At 39.8% G+C, this 17,570-nt stretch overlaps 1 protein-coding gene across 5 annotated transcripts in view; it reads right to left on the reverse strand.

Moving 5' to 3' along the window:
* Window positions 1-375: 375 nt before the first annotated feature.
* Window positions 376-17,570, reverse strand: part of MBP (myelin basic protein) — a 124,201-nt gene continuing 107,006 nt past the window's right edge. For 4 of the 5 annotated variants that reach the window (XM_075744570.1, XM_075744569.1, XM_075744572.1 and 1 more), the window contains exons 5-9: window positions 7,761-7,868; window positions 6,436-6,471; window positions 5,818-5,850; window positions 4,710-4,835; window positions 376-2,190 (exon numbers count right to left, since the gene is read on the reverse strand). In XM_075744570.1, coding sequence (XP_075600685.1) covers window positions 2,134-2,190; window positions 4,710-4,835; window positions 5,818-5,850; window positions 6,436-6,471; window positions 7,761-7,868 — 360 coding nt within the window. In that variant the 3' untranslated portion in view covers window positions 376-2,133. The remainder of the gene's footprint in view (window positions 2,191-4,709; window positions 4,836-5,817; window positions 5,851-6,435; window positions 6,472-7,760; window positions 7,869-17,570) is intronic. The other variant, XM_075744573.1, reaches the window with a different exon arrangement.

The raw sequence follows: 17,570 nt of genomic DNA on the forward strand, positions 1-17,570 counted from the left end.
ACAACTTGATTTTCACCTACCCTGTTCAAAGAAGATACTTGGTGCTATACTTGTCTATGAAGGGCAGGATTTCAGTACCTGTACATAGGCATTTTATGCCTTGCAATTCCCCCCGGCCTTTAGCTGCCACTCCACAAAGACACTGGCGTCCCATAAATCCTGTGTCATACTGTCAGCCTTGTGGGCCATGCTGTGTCACCAGCAATGTCACTAGAAGCCTGTGTGCAACTGGGTCCTGGGTCCCAAAGTGTCATTTTCTAGTATCTGAACACTATTCATAAATTTGGGGAGGGGGGGAAACTGACTCACAGAACTTCATATATATATATATATATATATGATCTTCTCTGTTGTAAAAGACAAAACTGATCCAAGTTTCATTTCAAGTTGATTACTTTATTTCAATAATGAATATTTTTAAAAGCTGTGTTCCTATAAGAACAATAGGTATTCAAATTAAATCAACTATTACGTTGCAGAGTATACATCTGAATGAAGCTACAATAGAAAAATACACATAGCGACCAATGTAGGTAATAGAAGATGTAATATGTGTGTGTATGCTTAATAATTTTGGTGCTTTTGTTTTCTTTAGTCTCTATGTATTTTCTATCCTCTCGTCTTTCATTGCTTCATATTAATGGACACTGATTTAAACCTACAGTAATAGATTTAGATGTGAAATGCAATTAACATACATATTTATAGGTAACTTTTACTGGGCACTTATTAGGCATGCAGTTTCAACCTGGGAAGCATTAGCCATAGTCTACAATGCATAGGCTAAAACTAAAAAAAATAAAGTAATTAATCAGACACTTAGATGACAGCTTGAAGAAATGGTAAGTTTAACTAATGAAACAGTGCAATTCAGAAGAGCCTTTTCTTTCCCGAAGTGTGGTTGGAAATACCATTGCCACACGTTCATTTTAGTAATTTGTGAACAGTTAATACCTAAGTCTAACTCAGCTATAATTTATTTCTATAAGGCAACTACAGTACAACAGTTAAATGTTCACAGTAGTTTACTACGTGTTTGCTTTGGTGCACTGCCTTTAATAGGCATTCAGGTGTTACGCAGGCAAAAGGTGAGCCGACCAAATCTAACACTGCTGCAATACCAGGAGAGAGATTTGAGCTTCTAACACGAGATGTGCAGGACTATCTGAGATACCAGTACTGAAGGGCTCTCTTTCAGAAATTAGACTTATTTGTTTATATATTTATTTACTTATTTATTGTACTGCAAAGTTAATGCTGTTGCAGCAAAGTTCCTGTGAGGCACCAGTGACGTCCAGTGGTCACTTGTGCAATCTTAGATGTTTCTTCTCTGGGAATATCCCTTGTTTCTTTGCATTAGTCTAACTCAAATTTTAAATCCTCTTTCTCTCCCTCATCTGCTCTTAATTCTAATGGTTTGGATGCAATGAGCAATTCATGGTATGGAAAGAATTTCCTTGTTACTATTGCTCTGCATCGTATTGATTCTACAACATCTGCCCCCTCCCACGCTTCACATACCTTGAACTCCCAATGTTTGGTAAACCTTTCCATGACTGCCTAATCCTGTTATGAAAATAAATTATTCTGTGAGTGAGAGAAGGAAGATTAAAACAAAACAAAAAATACCCAAATCAAAAAAAGTATTTGGATAAACAGTCCTTACAACTTCTGCACATGGTGAATTTTTTTTTTTTTTTTTTTTTTTAACAGCAGTGTCTCAGAAATTCATTAACAGCAGTGCTCGGTATCCAAGACATTAGCTCTTTATTTGTAATTCTGATGTTCACTAAAATGAAACCAGAAGATTTGAGCTCAAATTAGGTGTTTGGGAGAAGTAATGAAGTCCAGCATACAGTTAGGGCATCCTGAAGAAGAATGAGTAAAGTCAGAGATCTTGTTACTTCACACAAAATAAGGAAAACATCTAGTAAAGCTACTTTTTACGTTCCTTTCATTCAACTGTTGGTCAGGGATTGCCAATAGAAGTTTGTATAATCTACTGCATGCAGAACCTAATTGGCATTAAGTAATGGATTGCGTCTATCTAGGTAATTGTTGCAGTTGTTATTACTTGTAAGGCAGTTACATTACGAAGCAGAGTATGTGATCCTTGGATGGCATCTTAGAGCCTCAGCGCCTAGCAACTGGTGAACCAGACCGCGATCCAGGTCGGGACCCAGAGCCTCCCTGTGGAGGGAAGAACACGGTTAAGTTAATTAAAAGGTACCGTAGATTCGGGGCTATAAATTGAAAAACATCAATCTGTAGTACGACAACATTTTAAATATTATCTAACGAAAGTGGCCTTTAGTATATTGCTAAATATTACTGGAATGTTCACTTCAAAGAGATGATTACTTGTCATACATTTTCACGTAGGATTAATTTACTCTCATTAAATCTCTCATACAGCGCTAGACAGTCTCTCATGAATTATTTGTGGGTGCATGTTCTTATTCAGACCTTCCTAATGAAAGCCATTTATTTACTGGGACATCCTGGAAATACTCATTTTTATGGCTACCCCTGAACTGTATGTATACTTAAAAAAAACCCCCACCAAACATACACCAAATCCAGAATCTCCAAACCTTGCATGCAAGTTGTAATAATCCCACATCTGAAAGAATTAAAATGTAATAATTTTATTCTGCAGTATTTATTAGGGTAAGTTGTTAACGTGATTCTGTCAACATCAGTCTTGTATGGAAAGCGCAGATGCAAATACAGGAAAAATCTAAGAAAAGGTAAAAGGCTGAAACCTGGCCTATTTTTACAGATAATAAGAAAACACCAAACTAGGGAAAAAAAACCCAAACTTGTGACAATTCATAAATCTGCAATTGAGAAAAGCCTTACAGCAGTTTTATAGCAAAGATGATCCAAGCTGAAATTTTGGTGGTGTGGTTTGGGAACTTAAGATTAGGCTAACTGGGTGTCTTTTCCCCCGGCTTTAGCTTTAGCAACTTTCTAGGCAAATCTTGAGTGTTAGGCTCGTGACCACAGATGTGAGATAGTGTGGTAATTGTTGCTGTAAGCAGTTGATGACTGAAATGTTTACTTAAAAAAAAAAAAAATTAAGCCTATGTGCACTTTGGGATTTTGTTTTCTTTATCTTCTTAGTTTTACTGAACTGTTTCAAGGAAAATTTTGTGTAATCCATTAGGTAATTGGCTTTTTTTTCTTTCAAAGTTATCTTAAAGAATGGACAACTTTTTTATTTAAAGACTGTAAAATTCTATAAAGAAATAGTTACTAATGCCTCCTGCTATAAACATTGGGCCTAAATCAAATAGGCCTGAATAAAACTGCTATGAGTTCCAAAAGTTATAATGGCTCAGAAAAGACCATCTAAGAAGTAGAACAGGTATATGTATATCATCAGACACATATAAATCCAAGCTAAAATAGTTGTGATGGTTATGTAAAAAAAAAAGAGAATGTTAATTTTTGCATGAGATTATTATCTGATACTTTAAAATGTTCGAGAGAAATTTTACGAATGATGTCGGTATATAGCCATACTGTTGTTGATGTAGCTGAACTCCACCAGAAAGCTACAAGGGCACAGTGTGAAAATGAGACTTTAAAGGTTAAGTGTTGGATTTTTACCTGGGCCTCTGAAGAGCTTATTCCTTTTCCTTAACATAAGAATTCTTACTACCTCCTTGAAGTTTGCAAGCTGTCACTTGGTGCTGCATATGTTTGAAAAACAGCTCTACAATGAAAGATACGGGCCCTAAACTGTCTGAGAGAGAAAAATGTGGTTTTGCTACAGGTGATGGTGGTGTTATCTCTCCTGTTGCAGCGGAGAGTAGTAGGAATGTGAGATGATCAGCTCTGCTAATGGGATCTCAGACCTTCTGTCTTGAAGTTGAGATTACCGCTGAGTGCATTCTTCATGTGTGAATAGTATACTAGGTGATTTGTCAGGAGTGAGTGCTTCACTACCTTTGAGGAAAAATACAGTCTTAGTTAAAGTAGTTGCCAGCGGACATGATGCGCTGTTCACGTGTCTTTTTCCTGACGTAGAATGTGAAAAATCCTCGTGACTGACTTGTTTCCTGTTCGTTTTTCATTTATTAGCTGTGTTGGTGGGGCTGTGCGGTGACTTGAAACGGTGAACTGAACCAGATTAAAGGTAATCTGACCAAATGTTTATTTTTCCTATGACACAGTTTTCTAATTTGCCTGATTATGTGGTGTCACAACTCACTGTGCTGACACCTTGTGGGAGGTCTCCCACCTGGGGTGGGAACAAGCAGGGACTGCTCAAGTTGTTACTGCGTCTCAACCAAACATGTGTCCTCTACTATCGCTCTGCAGCTTATCAGTTTGCTTTCACTTTCACTGTTCTAAATAATTATTCTAAAGAATTTAGCAGCAAGCCATGTCACCTCATTCATCTTCTGGGCATTTGTGAGTTGAGTAACAACGCAGATCCTGGTGCGGGTCTTTGTGGGACTTTGTGGATTTACCTTCTTTCTCGATGGTAACTGACTGCGTATTTTTACCTTTTGTTTCCTATCATGTAAGTAGTTACTACGTCATGAGATAACCTTCTGGTTTATCCATGCAAATCTAGTTGCTTCAGAAGCTTTAAGGAAATGTGGTGGTTTCGAGCATGGCAGGTTCTGGAGAGGTTTGGCTTCTCTTTTTCCTGGACCCAATTTTTAGTATTTAGAGTGAGGTCAGTTGTACTTTACCAGCTTAAAGATTTTGGAAAGAGTGCCCTGGCCCTCATGATAGGATCCCTTATGTCCCTTGTGAGCAGATTTATGCTCATAGAATTTTCCGCTTCCTCCATATCCTGGCTTGTGTCCTTCACCACCCTGCAAAGAGAGATTTTTCACATATATTGCAAATTATCGCATTCAAATTATCATATGCACATTGTAATCTTTGTTTGTGATAACTGACATGGAATGCTCAAATGTGAAATTTAGAGGTGTTGGAATAAAATAATATTTTGTGTAATAAACAAGGATGAAGGAAAACGTTAGGAAATTATCTGAATAGACTCAAATTTGAGGGAAGCACCAATCTGTAAAAGAGGAATTAATTATCAAAAAATGGATACTCAGAAGGTTAAACCTGCATGACAAAACTTAAAAAGATTCAATTATTTCACGACTTCTAGGATGTCAAACGTATCAACTAATTTGTGTTCTTCTGATAATGAAGAAATGCTTAATGGCTTGAAGGCTTTGATATTTTGTCTAAAAATGCAAGTAATTTACATGTCCATCTCATATAAGATCAAACCTGTGGTAGAGAAGTAGAATTTAATTAGTTGTGAGATAACTGTGGGAAGAACTTGTCTAACAACTGTTTAGGCAGATCACTTCGCACTGAAGGAGGTTGCAAGGAGAGGGGGGATGAAATACTTGAATTAGTTGCCAGTGTTAGTTTTGCAGCCTTTACTGTAGAAGAGCAATTGGAACTGTGGAATAAGCGCCCGTCCCTCCCATTTTTGTCCTTTCCCGGGAAAAGAAAAATGCAGCAGATGAGTCTTCCAGAAGTCTTTAAGGGAAAAGTTTGATTTGCCATGCAGTGGGTTTTGCTCCCTTCGCGCTAAAGCAAAAGAAATTATCGCTGCGAGGCTGTCAAGTGGCTGGATAAGAGCAAGCAACCAAATTACCGTCTTAAAGTGCTGTGGGAGGAGGGAGGAAAGTGCAACAGGAAAAGCAAAATAGCAAAATTGAGACAAAACGAAATTATCACGTTGCTGCAGCAGCTTGAGGCAATGGAGCGAGATATGCTTTGGCCTGGTAAATAAAATAGCTGTTAACTGAAAGCGCGTTCATCACCTACCCAGCTAAATCTGGTGAGGGATAATCCTCTTCCCTGCACATGCAAGAAATAGAAACAATGACATGATGATCACTATGGAACAAAGCGTCTGGGTGTACCATACACAGAAGATGATGAAAACGCAGTAAAAATAATGAAATACTGGTTGGATAACGAGGCAGGAGTTGAAAACAACAATCTGTGCACTGGCATTCCATGAAACACAAAAGGCAAAATTCTTTATTATAATTACAAGAACTGACTTCACTAGCCATGGTTTGTCAGTATCATGTACTTTGGAAGCCAGCTGAGCTTAGTAAACGTGAGGCCAGTGCCTGGCGGGTGCAGCTTGTTTGAAAGCATTACCTGTTACGAGTTTATTACAAAAAGCAATCACAACATAAATTGAAGGTAAAGATCCCTGCGAGGGGCTTTCATTTGTTGCACGTCATGCAGCAAGCGCGTGAGGAAGAGAACCATGGCTTTTCTGTCTTAGTGCCTTGCTTTAAATATTCCCGATGATAACTCCAGATTTTTACTTGATGCCATTGAAGAAAATGGATCAGGCTGGCAGCTGAATTGGTACAAATTAGCCCACAAAAAATCTTGGGCGTTGCGTGAGCCCCTGAGAGCGCTTACCTTTGCTTGCATTGGGGGAGGTGTACGGGGTGAGACCTAAAAACCAACACAAAGAAATTGTAAAACCAAGGCAACAATAAATGTAAGGAATCATAAAGTCTTTTGCATATTATCTATGAGTTAGTAGGCCTTATGCATGAGTTACTGTTTCATTTCATCCTTCTCTTTATTGCCACGTGAATATTTCAGAATGCCCATTCTTAAAAGATAGTTCAAAAATGAGTCACGGTACGGGTAATTTTCCCGTCATAAAAAAAGGTCTCATTATTGATGGATTTTTTAAATTTTTTTTTAAACCTATTGTAGGTCTTACACTTCAGATCCAATGATGGCCGTGTTCTACTCCAAGCAGACAGCATGTTACTTCCACTTTTTTGGATATCATCAGTGGGAAAATTGATTTGATGAAGGTGGCTATTAAGAGAGACTGTGATACTGCAAATACTTCTGTCCTGGTTGAGGCTACCATTATGTTTTGGAAGTTCTTTACTCAGCATTTGGGGCATCAAAATACTGAGACTTCTGTTTCAGGAAAAAAACCCTGAAAAATAAATGTTGGTAGGAGTACCTATAGAGATCAAATCAAAAGTATGGCAAATTCAATATGTGGAGTCTCTCCTTCTGGATAGTCACTGTACAGTGTTTTCAACAGAGTACAGCATTTCATTATGAATTTACACAATGCTTAAGAATTTAATATCTGAGGAAATTCCATCTTTCCTGGGTATTTTCTGTGAAAACTTCTTATCGGTGTAAAACCAACCCATTTCAGAGCTTGAACAAAATTGCTATTATCTTAAATGAAATTATCAGGAAAAAAAATGCTGGGCTGTTTTGCTTATGGTTTCAAATGATACCCAAAATGATGAACTGTTTCATATTTGGGAGGAAACTTACGCATGTCCATTAAGTGCTGTCTAAGTAATTGCACTGAGAAGCTCCTCCGCTGTCTTACGCTTTGCCTAGAACACACTGGATTTTCCTCTCTTTCGAAACAGAAGACATGCCTAAATACAGCCAATGCTCATGACACAAGGACAAAACCTGTAACTGCTGAAGCTGTGTAATTGTTATGGTTGTTGTTGAGATTTGACTGTGCTGCTGGAGGGTTCGCCCACTTCTTTGTAGCATTTCTGTAGTGCTTGTGTTTCCAGGTAAAAAGTATTTTTGTATCGAATGGCACCATGAGCTCAAAGGCACAAGTACAATTCATGAGGCTCAACATAATGGCTAATGATTGGGGAGTATTTGGTTACTGACGGATCCTAAGGAAAAAAAAAAAAACCACAACATTTTAGTACATAACAAGAAGAGAAGAGACTTACAATGTTCTTGAAGAAGTGGACTACGGGGTTGTCATCACCAGGCCGGCCATGCTGAGATCTCTGGGGGATGGACCCTACGTGGTGGCTAGCCCTGGCTGCATGTATGTCCTGAAAAGCAGAATAGGCATATCGCCAAGTCAGCTAGGAAGGAAAGGTAAGCGGCACCGCTAGGAAGGGAAGAGTTATTTTCACTGGGAACAAAGAGCAGAGAAAAACACCTCAGAAGTCTACAGAGATTGCAACGGAAAGTTGTCAGTGCTGTGAAGGAACAATTTTTTAATACAACGGCAGATACACGGTATGTACATGGACAGATGTTGTGCATACGTATATGGGTGTACATGTTTTTTAACGTTACAGCCCAGTGTGGAATTAAACCTGTTATTGGAAAGTTCTGATAACAGAGACTTTATAATTTTCCTTCTTTCATAAGTAGGAGCGTAGAATGTAATTTTAGAAATGAAACCTGAAATGAAAAAAACCCTTAAAATGATGTTGGGTCATTCTCCGTGTGAGAGCAGGAATGGATTGTCTATAACTTTCTCAGTTCTCAAAGACTACATGGCACTGATGAACCGCAAGAGCAATGGGTTTTTCAGAATGAGGGAATCAAATGAGACTGACGGCACTTTCTATTTTCAGTGGTGCTTCCTGAGTAATACAGCAAGAAGGCCGGTGAGCGAAGGCAGAACAAATAGCAAAAGCAACACGCTGTGAAAAGACCTTGCCTGCTACTTCGAGCGTGATGCATCTCTTGCAGGGGGAGAACTGCTGTCTGGACACGGGGTGATAAAGTTGAAAAAAGAACCGCTATGTGTGACTGGCCCACGTTGCAAACGGAGAGGCACAAGGCTTTGCGGTCAATGCAACAGACAGTAAGTACGTTCCATAGGGAAGAGAGAAGGTAGGAGAGAATGGAAACAACAACAGTGCCGCCATGGTTCTCTTTGTGTAATGAGTTCCCTGAAAATACAAGGATGTTGTAAGCATCATGCGGATACTAAAAATTTTCATTGGCCTGTAAAGATGAAATAGAAATCTGTAGTGAGACAGTAGCTCACCTAAGCGCTTCGTTAGTGGTACAAAGGGAATGAACGTTTCACTGTAGAACAGTATGAACAGTTATTTAAAGTATACTTTGCTTTCATCACATATAGGAGAAGATTGATCAACTTGCCAGGGAAAAAGCTTAGTCTGATTGTTGGAGCGGGTCTCCTGACTCATGAGTGGCTTGGTGATTTTTTGACAAATAAATTAGTATCTATAGAACAGATTTTCCAAAATTTGAAGAGTCTTTTTCCATTTGGAGTGAAATCTCGTGACATCAGTAGCTTTCAGAATGACCCCCGACTGCCTCAAGCTATTGCTACTAAAAATGGCTGTGCAGAGATGTACATGTTCCAAGACTCTGGAATAAATGGTCCTGTGAAACCGTCTTGTGTTAGTGCTCAAAGCTGCTATGGGGAAGTTTTATTTCTAAGTGAACAGAGTTGGATCTTGTGCTCTCATGTGAATGTAGTGGACTTGTATAATGTTGGAAATGAAATACCCATTTTCATAAGAGGCCTTTTAAGTTATGTAATTCTGAGGAGACATTAATTTCAGATATATTGTTTAGAAGATGAATTTCCTCAGGATAAAAAAATGAGCCGATGCAGAGAAGTTCAGCTGGTATTTGTCAGCATCATTTTTTTGCATGCCGATGCTGTGTAGAGATTTACTGTTTAAAACCCAGGAATTTCTGAATTTTATTGGATCTGCAAGATTTCTATAGTGTCAGGCAGTCGGCCCTGCTTGTATTTCTGCAGCAGGTTCTACTTGGTCGCTAATTCCAGCGTTGCCAAAATATCCTCTGCTGTCGTGATTAGGAAGACGCAACCAGCGAGGCGCCGGCGCGTGTTTAGAACAAGTTACTTCAGCCATGCGTTCGTCTTTTTAATCTAGTTCAAAGGAAGCATTGCTTTGCCTCTGGAACCAGCTGACTGCCTTGTCTTGGGATAAATACCACAATAAATACGAGGGTGTTGCAGATCGGAGCGTCCGTCTTTAGCAGCAGGGACTGGTTGCCATCTAACAGCAAAACTATTGCAGTATGTGAAGCAGAAAAACGTCAAAATCAGATTTGATTGCATGTAGCCCGCAACTCCGCAGTGGGCTACGTCTTGCCGCTGGGCGGTTATCCCAGAAAAGGTGAGGGAATAGTTTTTTGCAGTTTAGATGACATTGTGTTTCCTGAATTTAGCATCCTGACCAATTAGTAGGTGCTAAATTTGGCTTATTGAAAAGGTTATCGCGTAGTAAATAGAAACTTTCTTCCGTCTGCAGTGCCAAATGTCTTTGGGTCCCCTTCTAAATCTTCTCAGGTAGTAGCAAGTCTGAAGCCATTTTTAGTGATAGTTCTGTACGAGTTTAATACAGTGCTTTTCCTAGTGTTACAAATAAGTGCTTTCCTTTCATATTATCATCAGCAAACTTCATCTGCGGTCAGAATCTTCCATATTATTCTAAATTTGTGGCAGGTAATTACACTTTTCCCTTTAATTTCTAAGCTGTTGGAATTGTTCTTCCACCTGTATTCAATTTTTGGACTCCTAAGTGGCGGGGGAGCAGGGATCGAGTGTTTTTTTTCTGAGATTGTTCACATATATGACTGATGAAAATCATTTCCCTCAGAAGAGTTTTAACTGGTATCGATAGGTGTTAAAAGCTAAATTTGAATGGATTCAGGCAATTTTTTGCTTGAATGAAAGAGAAAACTGGTTTATCCTGCTAGGATGGGCTACTGAGGTGGGGGTTTAGGATTGGACTTTTTTGAATGAGCTCATCTAGTCACCGCGTCTTTCACGAATACATTCAGAAGACCACCATTTATCTTTAAATACACTTTCAGCGCTTCACCTTAAACAATATTCCTATTAAAACCTAATAGGAATCCAGCAGAGCAGCGACGTTTGAGGAAGGGGTGACATTTACTTGCTGTTGCTTTGCATTAGGGGTCCCTGTTGCCCAGCAGCTGCAGCGAGCTCTCCCCACACTCTTGCACCGTTGTCATGAATTGCAGTTTTCATTTAAGGGCGTTGCCAATAAGAAGCAAGCTTGGCTTCCGTATCTCTGTATCGTGAAAAGTACTTGCAAAGCATAATCTCGAATTCAGAGCTCTTGGGTACTGTTGGTGGATTTTATAACAGAGGTGCCTCTGTTTGTGCCCTTAAAAAAATTAAAATAATAAAAAATAATTACTTCTAGAGTAACTGAATAGTTTGTAGACTTTCTCTGTCAAAAAAAAAAAAAAAAAGGAGAGACAGGGGAGAACATTTGGCTTTTCGCTGTTCCCAGTTAACTTTGTGTTTGACCTGAATAAAGGATCCCAACTCAGTCAGCTCTGCTGTGCATTCGGAAAAGGCAAAAAGGAAAGATTCCTTAATCTGGATCATCTTCGTTATTAGAAAAATCTTTGCCAGTATTTGAAATTTAAGCAGTGTCTGGGAGATGTGATGAGACAGACACTGTGCAATTAATAGTTTTAAAGATTAAAAATGTCAGTAAGAACACTCTTTATGTAAAATACCCACAGTTATTCTGTAATGGGGAGTGATTCAATATTGGAACGTTTTGCAGCTCTTTCTGGTGATGCACAGGAAAGTTGCACTATTTTACTCTGCCACCTACCGTATGTATTTTGGCCACTAAGAAGAAAAAAAGAGAGGAACTTTCAATGTAGTGCAAAGACAACATGCAGGTATTTTAAGTCTTAACAGTAGTTGTACATTGGCAGCGCATTCCCTGTGCTAGCCACATCAAACTAATTACATTTACTGGCACAACCTGTATTAATATTCTTGAAAGAGCTGTTTGGGGGAAAAAAAATTTGCCATTTCTCTAACACAGTAACAAGAATCCATATGTAATTCAGGATGCGCCCCGTTTGGGTTTAGCGGAAGATGATTGCGTTTCCGGCTGAGGTGAAGGTACGTGAGCATACGCTCTTCCGTGCCCTGAGCGAGCAGGCCTGACCAAGCCGCTTGGTATTTTCCGTGGCGCTTAATGACGGTGTAAGGGGGTGTTACCACTGAGTACTGCAACTGCCGGAGACGAGAGGTCTTGCGGTTTGTGATAGTAAATGGGGCGGGCCTTTTCCATTGATAACTCAGGTGTGTGATCCCTACATGCATCTGACTTGAGACATGGTAGGATTTGGGGGATTAAATTCATTTTTATGTAAACACAATTGCAGTTACGTGTTCTACGTGTCCTACTTGATTTTGTTTTCGGTTTTGATGCGTAAGTGTAAAAAATGTAAGCAGTAGCAGACTGCTTAAATTAGTGATCAGATCCCATGAAACACATGCCTGAGCTTTGCTCGGTGTAAACATGATGTGTCAGATCCTGCACCTCGTACTCGTTAAGCGGGGCTTTTAAGCGCATATTATAAGCTCCCACTGAGACCTCTCACCCTCCACAAGCGGATTGCTTATCACCAAAGGTTGCACATGCACGTAAATATAAACTTATAGCCGTGATTCCCAATCAGTAGATGATATGCATTAGTGACAATAGTAGTACTGAGGTGTGTTTGGTTTGGAGTACTGAATTGATAGAGTTTTTTCCGATTCCTTTCAGTATCATTATTACGTGGTTTTGTTGCCTACTTTAGGATGTGAAATGAAAATCTGAAGAACATCACATGTCATTTCTGTAATGGCAAAATCCAAATACAGATGAAATACGGAAATAGCCAATTTAAAAATGTAATCAAACCGAGTAAGCATTCTTGGCATTACTAAGAACGAAAATCGGTGGACATTTTCATGGATTCAGTGGGTTTCATGGTTTTCAATGGGTTGCCTTCACAAAAGACGCCTGATGAATTTGAAAGAAATCATACTAAATCTACGCGGTTCAAACGCCTTTAAGGGTGAAGGGATGAATACTGTTTGTGCTGGTTTGGGGGAGAAGAGCAAGGTGAAAGAGCAACAGGCAATTCGTAAAGCCACTCAGCTAATTTTGTGTAGTCCTCAAAATGGACTCTGAATCCAAAGTCTAAGGAAATTCCTACCCAGGTTTGAATTTCTATAGTTAGTGCCATGTCACAACAGTATTCCAACCGGAATTGAGGCATATCCTTTCAGTAAACATATACACTATTCTTTTTAAACCAGAGGAAATTTATTATATATAGTTTGACTAGAGCAATCATGGGAAATCTGACAAGTCCTCACATGCAGAAATTGCTTCATCTCGGGATTTGGCGGCGCTTTGTACGTAGGGCTTCGTGTTCCTGGGCATAGCTGACACGGCGTCAGAGCCTTCCAGCGCGGTTACCAAGCGCCTCATCCGGCAGCGAGAGAGTATCCAGCACGTGTGTAACAACGTGAGGGTGTCTTGCTCCGTGCTTATTCTCGTAGTAACACCTCCTATAAACGTGCACTGCGAAACCAGAGCAGTGCTATACTGCTGTCGTCCCTCCCATTTTCATTCACATACAGCCCGAGCACTGACTTGCTCTTTGTGATGGCTTCTTCCAGGCTGTTCACAACTTACTGATCCATTACCAAAAAACCACTGGGAATGCCGGTATCTTCCCCGCGTGCTGGTCTGAGGGTGACATTATGATTAATTAGCTAATTCAGCAGGCTTTTCTGATCACCTTAGAAAGGATGAACCACACATCCTCGTAATGCTAGTGTTAGTTTTTACTAATGTGGAAATCAGGGCAGAAATGAAATGACGCGCAAAGTGGCAGAGCGGAATGGGTAAGAAGAGAGACTGAGAGTCCAGCAGATTCTGCAGGAGATTCTGCCTGCCAGTGTTGTGCTGAGAGCATGGATGTAATCTTTGTCTAGAAATAGGTGATGAACAGAAAGAGGAAGAACTCTTAGCAGAAAGATGGGAATAAAAAAACTCGGGGAAACAACCGAGATGACTGAAAAGTGAGAAACCCAAGGATGATGATAAGAAAAAAACGGCACGAAGAAGAAAACAGTGGAGAGCACTGACCATTAAGAGAGGCAAATGATAATTGATAATCCAGAATCACATTTCTCCATAACCCTCTTTTACTCCTCAGCACCTTGCAGCTTGGTGTTCAGAAATTAGAAGGTGACAGTAAAGAATTCTTGGGAAAAAAAAATGATAGAAATGGGTGTTGAGGATAGTAGTTGTGTTTTCTGATAGGTCTCAAGGGAGAGATTGGTGCCATCATACCTTCCGGCATTTTCTCCATTTTAGTCTGTTTTTGTGACACTTGATAAATGGTTTCAGGGGCAAACTCCAGTGCTTTAATTTACCTTTGCTTTTTGGAAGCATTTTTCTGCCTAGGATTAATAATTTTATTAATTATTATACTACTATTTTCCACACTAGAGGCTCTTCATCTGTTTGGCCATGGCCTCTGGTGCATGTTCGGTCTTGTTCTCTGTGCCACTTTATCAAGTTGGTACCAGTCAGGCAATGACACAGATTAAGCCTTGTTGAAATTAGCCACCGTTCATACCCGGTGCAAAGCTTTGGGTTCCGGGTTTTTTTGAGAACGATCACTACCCAGACAAAAAGATTTTGGCTAGCGGGTATTCTCAGGGTAGTTTCCAGGGTAGCTTCCGCTACCAACAAACGTCACAGCCTTAAGGACTTAACGTACGTGGCCAAGATTCGGAAGGCATCGTAGGTTAGTATTCACGATGATGAATTTCTACTGGTAAGACTACATAGTTGGTGGAGATGCATCTGTTGGTGCTGCTACAGCAAAACAAGGTAACATTGTAGTTACAGCTATCCGACAGAAAGCAGAAAGTTGTAAAAATTTTAAAAAGAGCCATTGCCTAGTTTTTTCATATAGCCAAGACGCTCGTACAATAAACATGATGATGATAATTATTTGGAAAACAAACCTATAAATACCAAGTGTGCACTATTGCTATGTAACTGCTGATGAGAAATAAAAGCATTACAGCCCTGAGTGGAAGTAAAAATGGTGCTATGCTACAACCTACTTTCTTGAAATACACATTTCATCTCTCAGGTTGCACCCACTCACCCACCCTTAAATTATTTTATCAGTTCTCATCTTTGAAAGGACTTGCCCAATTATGAAATGATTGGACATGGCCTGGTTAATAGCTTATTATTTGAAACAAATACCGTTGATCAGAGTAAACAGGGATGTAGTCAGTATAAATTGGGGGCGGGGGAAGACAGACTACCCCAACCTGAGGCTTGTCGTGTCTGAGGCACATTAATGGTATGACATCTCAGCAGTGAAAAAGTGGCTGCATAAGCAAAAGGCAAAACAAAGCTAAAGCTCAGCTTGTGTCTGCAGCAGTAATTCAGTATGTTTGACAAACAATTTTTTAAATTGCTTTGTAAGAAATTCAGTAACAGCACCTGCAAAAGGCAGCAGAGGATTTTGTGTAGCTCAGAAATGAAACCAAGTAACTTCAGAGTGAAATGAGTGACTGAACACGTGTAACTACCTGGAGACTGTTTCAGGAACAAGGGAAGGTGTTTTGCGTGGGTACACAAAATGAAAGCCAGCAATTGTCACTAATGCCCATGCAACGATGGAGGTACAAAACAAGGTCAGGAAAAAAACCTAGGAACTTCTGCCTCAATGTTCTATTGGACAGTGCTTACCATTGTGCAACCTCCAAACAGCTGAAGACAAAAAGTCATTAATTTTGGCAGTCTAGGATGGAAAGTGCTATGGATAACGCAGTTTTTCATTTGCAAGGAATTAATATATGTGATAGAAAAAAGCCCCCAACATAACAGACTTTAATATAAAGCAATTTCTTATTTATAAACTTGGTTCACCTGCAGAGAATTAAACACAAGGATAAAAAGTTGTTAGGTAAAGAAAAAATCCTCATGCTAAATTTTGAATGCATCCATTTGACCTTCTGTATGTGAGTTTTGGGGTTCCTGCCCCTCCCACTTGTTTAAACACTCACACACACACACACCCCCCCCCCCAGGTTTATCACAGTAACATTAACCCCAGCCCTCACTCTCAACCAGGCCACGGACCCGTGCCCTTGCAAACCAGAGGAATTGCTGCAGAACCGCCACGGCCAGTTCCCACGAAACGACGCCGGCGGTGCCGCCGCTGCCTCCCCCGTGGCCGTGGCTCAGCGCTGCCGTGAGGCTGAGGCCCAGGCAAAGCCAGGCAGCGAGGCTGCGCCTTCAGCAAGCGCTCGGAAGAATCCTCGGAGCCCTTCTTCAGAGCGCCCTGTTAGCTCCCTCTTTAAAATGCTTCAGTTGATTAATTAGTATTTTAGCCCGAACATGTCACTAAATACATTTCTCAATGTAAGAGGCAAAAAGAGACCATATAAACGATAGTAAAAGCAGCAAAGCGCATAGGCTTTTCCTACCCCCCCCAGCTTGATTTTTCTCTCCAACTTCCAATGCCGATCAGCGAGCCCCAACTGCTTCGTCCCATTTCTGAATAAACTTTTTCGTGCATCTGCAGTTAGTCTTGGCACGGAGCATCATTAATACTTTACCAAAAGTTAGTGCTTGCTCTCCGAGGCAGCATAGCCTACAAGTGAAGTGAGCTTTAATCAAATTGGCAATTCTGATACGCAAATTCATTTTTAGGTCGCTCATCATTCACTACCACCTGCTACAAAAAAGAGAGGCCAGATTCAGTTCCCATTATCCTAAAGCAAGAACACCGGATTTAGCAACTTCAGTTAGTTAAAACCTCATCATTTCCTTAGGGAAGGCAAGCTTTATTAGTTTCCATCAAATACACTGTTTGAACTGAATTTTGTGAAAGTCATACAGCCTCTTCTAATGATCTGAAACCCCACCACATACTATGAAGTAGTTTGCTGCAACTTCTGTTAATGGATTAACGTTTTTAAAACAAATCATTAGTACACCAGTTTTGTCATGTAAACGTTTTAATGAATACATAAAGCACATATAAAGCAAAAGATTAAAACAAAATTATTGTTACAACCACCATAAACTATATAAAAAAATTTTTTACAAGCATATTGCTTGCACAGCAGTTTTAACAAAACAGTGTATCATCACGAGCAATACCACTCCCTGAAAATGAAAGACTTGGAAATAAAAAAAAAAAATCACAGTAAGTATCTACTTTAATCACATCATATACTAGTCAGACTGGCATTGATTTAACTACTTTTTCAAAGTCTTCATAGTGCTATAGTATACATTAAAGCTCGCACAAGACATGTGAATAGAGTTCAAGTGCAAAAAGAAAAAAGATGGCTGGATATTCTGACGGATATATCCATCCCTGTCATTAGTTAATACCAGGGTTCCTAAACTTTTTGCCTGTGCGTGTTTATCGCAACCCTGTTTGTAGGTCCTGACTAGAAGTTAAGCGCCTGCTTAACTCCGGGGTGGGTCGGGAACTGCTGATCCTAAACCCTGGTTCTGCTCAACTTGAGAAGACCTTCAGCCCAATTCTCTTCATACCTTGTACCTGTCTGCAGGAAGGGGAAGGCCCGTCACTGCCATCCACACTCCTGCACTCACACACTTGGGAAATCTTGGGAAAGAAATACAGGAGCAAGGCTTCATTCCGGCAACAGGAGAACATTACAAGATTGCGTACACAACTGAAGCAAAAGCTAAGAGAAAAATGGATTTAATCTTTCACCGAGTCCAGCCTCGGCCTATTATTTACTGTCATTCACAATATTTTGGTCTGTTGCGTGTGCATCACAAACATGATTTAAAGTTTAGTATGTTAATGCATAATGTTAAACCAGAACAGAAAAGTTCTTGTTTCACAATCCAAACTTTAGTAGGTTAAAAAAAAAATAAAAAATTACA

Source organism: Balearica regulorum, chromosome 2 (assembly GCF_011004875.1).
Source record: "Balearica regulorum gibbericeps isolate bBalReg1 chromosome 2, bBalReg1.pri, whole genome shotgun sequence".
Classification (NCBI taxonomy): Eukaryota; Metazoa; Chordata; class Aves; order Gruiformes; family Gruidae; genus Balearica; species Balearica regulorum.